Consider the following 6439-nt stretch of genomic DNA (forward strand, 5'->3'; position numbering starts at 1 on the left):
TGTATTTTTTAAATCGAAGTTTTCATTCATTCTGTACTTATATATTTTTTGTTTTGATGAAAAATATATATTCTTAATAATTATGTTCTTGATAAAAGTCCAAGATAATTAAAATAAATCATTGCAAGCCTAAGGAGTGGAAAATTTTATTTCTAGAGGCAAAACATCCATTTATTTATTTATTTTTGAATGAAAACATTATTATTTTTTTATTTATTTATTTATTTTTGAATGAAAACATTTTTTTTTTTATAAATAGCATATTTTTTAGGCAAAAACTTATCATATTCTAAAAACAAGTTTCAAACAAAAATAAAAAAATAATGTGGTCATCTTAAAAAAAGTCATAGATTAATTAATTCATGAAAATCGAATATAACAATAAAAGACTATTCAATTCTAAATATTCATGTGTATTTTTTTCTATAATTTATTGGATTTTAGGCTCCATATAGTTATAAAAAAAATATTACAAATATAACCATAAAAATTCTAATCTCATTTAAAAAGTATAAAATAATTGGATGATGATTATTATTAAATAAAATTATAATTCTTAATTTCAATAAATATTTATTTTAAATTTTAAAAAAGTTTTATGATACTAAGAGGACAGCTTAAGCACCTCACACCTTTCTTTTTATAATGAGGAAATGATGCGTCTTCCACTCAATTATCTTCTACAATAAATTTTTGGCTTATAAAAAACTCTTTGGCTTAAGTTTGTAAGGCTTCCATTCTTTTACTGCTATAAACTCGTCTTTTGCCACAAAACCTTCATATGATAAAGGTGATTATTCCAAGTAATAAATAAATAAATAAATCTAAACAAGTGAAATTCAAGGATAAACAAAGAGATAAAAACATAAAAAATAAATTATTTTACCTTTGATTCGTGATACCCACCACTTTGATCTCCCTTTACATCTTGTACCATATCTACAAAAGCTCTTAAAAACCATATCCTCGTCTTATTCTATGACATGAAAAAAAAATAAGAAAGAAAAGAAAAGATAAATTAAAAGATAGAGTTGCAAAAAAGGTTGGAAAACCATGGATTCCTTCCCTCCATTCCTTGCACATAGCCTTGCAAAAGGGGTCAAGAGATCTTGGATCCCTCCCTCTGCAATATTTTTTTTTACTGTTCATAGGGTTTCTGACCCCTTTTTCCAAGTCTTTCACTTCTTGTACATCTAGAATCATAGATCCCCCCCTCTCCTTATTTCCTAACCCATCTTCTTCCTTGTTCACCATTTTTCTAGTCTTTTTTTTCTCATCCCCTCTTATTTTTCCTGTAAATAAAATGAAAGAAAGAAAAAGAAAGAAGAATATGGAAAAACCAAAAACAACTCTTTAATCTCAAAAGCCTAAAAAGTAAAGACGTAATGTAACTATTAATTAAAATCTAAAATCTACAATGAGATGAGTCTATATATATATATAGAGTAATTTCACCACACCATTTAATTTTTTTTTGGTTAATTTCTCCATAAACCTTCATCATCAATCTTGAGCAACTAGCTTCTACTTGGGAAATTTGAATCTTGATTTTATAACTTCCTCAATTCAATATTCTATAACTGGTGACTTGTGCAACACCTTTACAATTAAATTTGAAGAGAGAACCTAATTCCTGAAGTCTTGCGTTTCTTGGATTCCCATTGGTTTCCCGTTGCAAAATTAATCTTGAACCTATTCCTTCGAGAAGATAATAAGAGATAGATAAGGTTGACTAGATGATTGATTTCAGAGGTAAGCATTAGGTAAATTAATCTATCTTTTTGGCTCCAATATTTCTTCTTCTTCTTCTTCTTTTGAGATTAGAAGAAATGTTCTGTGGATGGGGAAACAAATCAAGTAATGAGCTAATGATGCCATAATATTCTTCCGGGACACTTCTAGTTTCTGAAACATGAGCATGATATTTGTCAGAATATTTATTACATGAAACAAACCAGAGTACACACATAACATTAGGCTTTATTAAATCCAAGACAGACTCGTACTATAGGACAAATATAGCTACTACCAAGTCGTGGATGGAACTCAACTGGCAGTAAGGTTCTTCCCCAGAAGATCTCGTGTTCGAGCTTCTTCTTTTTTTATTTGTAAGGAGAAAAACTACTACTAACTCCATCTCTTGTTAAGCCTGACCATCAAGCCATGATCCAAGTGAAGCATGAAATTATTCTTGGGTGCTCCAACGCGGTCCTCTACAACCTGAACATGGTAATTGTAAATGATTGTCGCTGCGAAAGTCTTCAACAACGTGAGACCTAAGTCCTTCCCAGGACAAATCCGAGGCCCTGCACCGAATGCGGAGAATTTATGTGGCGGCTCATGTCTAATTCTTCCGTCCTCCATGATCCATCTCTCCGGTTTGAAATCAAGGCAATCCTGTCCCCAAATCGTGCGCATCCTTCCCATTGCATACGTAGAGATAACGACCATCGTATTCCGACTGATATGATGTCCGCTTGGAAGAGTGTCCGGTTCAACGGTAGTTTTGGACACCATGGAAGCTGGTGGGAACAACCTCAATGTCTCCAAAAAAGCTGCTTGTAGGTAGACCATTTTACTCACCTCTTCTTCGCTGAAAAATGTGGAGCTTTTCCGCCCTTCTGTCACTGGCCTGATTTTCTCCAACTCTTGTCGAATTTTGGTTTCAACCTTCGGATTCTTCGTAAAAATCCAAAAGAACCGGGAGAGAGATGAACTTGTAGTGTCTTCAACTGCAAATATTAAACTCATAGTGCCATCCGTGGTAGCTTTATGATCGGCTTGTTCAATTATCTCATTTCCAGTTGTATAGCCTTTCAGTAAACTAAAATCTTCCTCATCATTCCTGATTTCTCCTTTGCTCATTTCTTCTTGCTTCATTGACATGTAATCGTCGATAATCTTATCAATGGCTTTCCTAGCTTCGCTTAGCCTCTTCTCTTTCCCCACTCCGAACCACCTTTGCAGCTTCCAAATGCTTTCTGGCACCAGATATCGGGCAGTGATTGCATCACAAGCGTCATCTACGGCCTTCAAAAATTTATCTTCTGAGAATGCCAGGCCAATGAACTTGGGTTTGTAGCCTGTAGAAATGCAGCAAGCAAAATAATATATATACCTCCTAAGTAAACCTTCCAAGTCCACAACTATTTGTTGATCAGATACGTGATCAAGAACCGGGCTTAGCTCTATCTCTATACAATCTCGAACAATCTTCCCAGCGAATTGCTGGAACGATCGGTGACTGATATATGAGCGGATTACCTTCCTGTGGAGATTCCATTCCTCAAAGTCGAAAGTGAAGACTGAATCACCAAAAAATTCAAATTGTTTCTTCCATTCAGGCCCTTTTGGATAATTTGAAAAGTTGGTGCTCATTATGTGGCGAACATTTGCGGGATCACTCGTGAGTAACACATCATTGCCACCGAACCAGGAACGTTTCACTAAAATCGTGCCATTATTTTCTTCAAGCATTTCGGCTTGGTTTTCATGCATGCGATAGAAGTTGACAAGAAAACGTACGAGAATCCACGGGCTGCTATTCTTCTTGATAAAAGGCAAGAAAAAAATGGAGAAAATAGTTGCTACGAACATAAGGGTAAGAATGGCCATTGTTGTGTTATGGAACTCAGTGCAGAAAGATGGCATCTTCGGATGTCATTTTATACTAGCGACTTTGCGAGTGAGTAATTATTAATGCGTGGAAAGGATATTTTGCTGGGCGATGTATACATCAACGGTACGATTTTGAAGTATAGCTGTGAGACTTGTAATTATAATAATTTAATTACCCGGTTACAATTTTGGTTCATTGGGTTGCGAATATTTAACCCAACAAATCAACAAATTGATAAATCACTTTAATAAATTTAATTTAATTTCTATTCCTTAAATTCAGTTTGGATAGTTCATTGTCTTAAACAATACGATAAAGAACCCAACATATTCCTTAAATTTAATTAAATTTCTATTCCACATGATGTTAAATATTATTGTTTTTGAAATCTTTGTGCAAGATGGAGTAAAATTTGAAAAGAATTTCAAATTTTATTTAAAAAATCAATAACTATAAAGGTGAGATTTATATTTGATAAAGTAGACACACTCTATATTATAACATCTAAACTAGATTACTCTTGAAGGATATATAATAATTATTTTGAGAAATTATTCATTGAATGATTAAGTTAAATCATATATGATTTTATTAATATTTAAAGGATATAACACATTGTTAGCATTTGATATTTAAATATAAATCAGTCAATTGTTGAGTTGATAATAAATTATATTATTTAATTTATTTAATCTTATTTTGATTATGATTATGATTGTCACACGTATGCGGTGTCGCGGCGTTCATCCACTCTCCAAGAAAAGACAGAAATGGTGTATTTCCGGTAAAATATGAAGAGATAAAGAATTCTTGTGTCTCGTATCAATGAAAAATTTGAATGGGAGTTGTCACCTAGTATTCTGGTCACTAGAAATCCTAACTGATCTCAGAAATTGGGTACGGTGACTGGTTGCGTAAATAGAAGGTATTAGCATCCTAAATACACCCTACCTAAGGTAGGCTGCATTGTTTTGTCTAATAAAATCAAAAGTCTTGTTGTGTAGTTTTTTATTGTTAGTCTATCTAAAGTTCAAGACAAACCCTCTTCACTAAGAAGATTTTTATCTTAATGTGGTAAAACCTAACAGTTCTAGTGTTTAAAAAAATTAAATATCCAGAATACGCATTATATATAATGTCATATTTCGGATACTAAGAGACAAATAAAAATAATTTTTTTTTATTTTTAAAATTTTGGTCAATATTCTATTGACTTTGATAAATTGGTTATTAAAGCTAAAATATATGCTAAAATATTGTTTTTTTTAGTATATAAAAAACACAATATAATTTTTTTAGCTTTGAGACACTTGGCCGTATACACAAAAATATTTTTCTTTTTTTTAATTTTTCTTGTATTTTTGGAAGTTTTGATAATAACCGACTATTTTAATACCGGAGTTGTATTTTTATAATGTATTTATTTGAAATGGGCCAGCATAGCCTAATATAAAAAATGATGGGCCAGCATCGGCCCAACATATAACAAAATGGGCCAATTCTGGCCTAACATGAAACGGGCAGGCGCTAGCCCAATATAAAATAAAATGGGCCGGTGTATGCATCAATTGGCCAGCACATGCCCAAAAATGGTAATTGGCTGGTTACTGTGCACAACACAGTAACTGACCAATTATTTTCATCTTGCTATAGAATATGAATTGCTCACGTTCTGCATGCAAATGGATGAAAATAGAAAAACAGAGCAAGGAAGGAGAGAAGAGTACCTGGAGTGAAGGGCGGTGGTTGCTGTTGTTTGTGGTAGCTGGAGATGGCAGAGATAGTGCCGACGATGATGATTTTCATCGGTTCTGCCTCTGTTTTCCCTATCTCTCTCTGTTTTTTATTTTTTTCCTTATGTTCTTCTTCTTTCTTTTTTAGTTTTTTTTCTCTTTTGTTCTGTCCCTCTCTCTCCTCTTCTTCATCTCGGTCTCAATCTCTTTCTCCTCTATTTCTCTCGGGTCCCTTCTTTTTTCCCTTTATTTTTATAGGCAAAAACAGGGGGGACATGATTGGGGAGGCCACCGTGCTGCCGCACCTCCACCGTCCGTCTAACACGTGGAAAGTGGTGTTCGAGTCTTTTTGAAGGTGTCGGCTGGAAGGATTGAGGGCGATAACAGAGGAAGGAAGAAGATCACCTTCTTCCCCTATTTCACAAGTCCAGGGGAAGAAGATGAATGATACTGTTTTGAGTTTTTTCCTTTTTTAAAAAAAAAACAATGCATGAAACAGCACCATTTTGGTCAAAACGTGCAATTTTATTTAAATGAAAAGCCAACAAAACGTGTCAACTTTCACATTGGTTCTCAATTTGTATTTTTTCTCAATCAAATCCTAAATTGCAATATTAATTTAAAATCAATGCAATTGCATCCCTGCCAAAAATCCAACAGTAGCCCTAAAATTGACCACCTTTTTTACTTTGGACATTGGTCTTGAATTAGTGCAGTTTGACCCTCAATTAAGTAATAAACTTTTAATTTTTTCAATTGGGCTCCTGATCCGACTTTAATTTCAGCCCCTCTACTTACGCGCCTTTTTCCATTTTAGTCCTTGGTTTTGAATTTCTTCAATTAAGTCCTTAATTGACCATCAAACTTTAATATTTATGCAATAAAGGCCCTGATTTGTTCACTTTTAATACTTCACCTGTTAAATGGTTAATCTAGATTTGTGTTGTATAACACTTGGTACAACAAATACTTGATACTTTGAGAACCCAACCGTATAGTATAATCGACTATTGTGTTATAAAAGGAACTTGATTTATTGTTAACATAAGTTATAATTATGAATACCTGACAACATTTACAAGTATTA

The 6439-nt window shown here is 33.3% G+C and overlaps 1 protein-coding gene across 1 annotated transcript; it reads right to left on the reverse strand.

Moving 5' to 3' along the window:
• Positions 1 to 1902: 1902 nt before the first annotated feature.
• On the reverse strand, positions 1903 to 3622 carry LOC105123966 (cytochrome P450 86B1-like). Its single transcript, XM_011023766.1, has one exon. The coding sequence runs from the start codon at positions 3613 to 3615 to the stop codon at positions 2128 to 2130; it is 1488 nt and encodes a 495-aa protein (XP_011022068.1). The 5' UTR covers positions 3616 to 3622; the 3' UTR covers positions 1903 to 2127.
• Positions 3623 to 6439: the final 2817 nt, after the last annotated feature.

Source organism: Populus euphratica, unplaced genomic scaffold (assembly GCF_000495115.2).
Source record: "Populus euphratica unplaced genomic scaffold, PopEup_1.0 scaffold12.1, whole genome shotgun sequence".
In the NCBI taxonomy this organism is placed as follows: domain Eukaryota; kingdom Viridiplantae; phylum Streptophyta; class Magnoliopsida; order Malpighiales; family Salicaceae; genus Populus; species Populus euphratica.

Bases quoted from the DNA above. Each gene is read 5' to 3' on its own strand.
- LOC105123966 (XM_011023766.1), bottom strand. From the start codon at position 3,615: ATGGCCATTCTTACCCTTATGTTCGTAGCAACTATTTTCTCCATTTTT.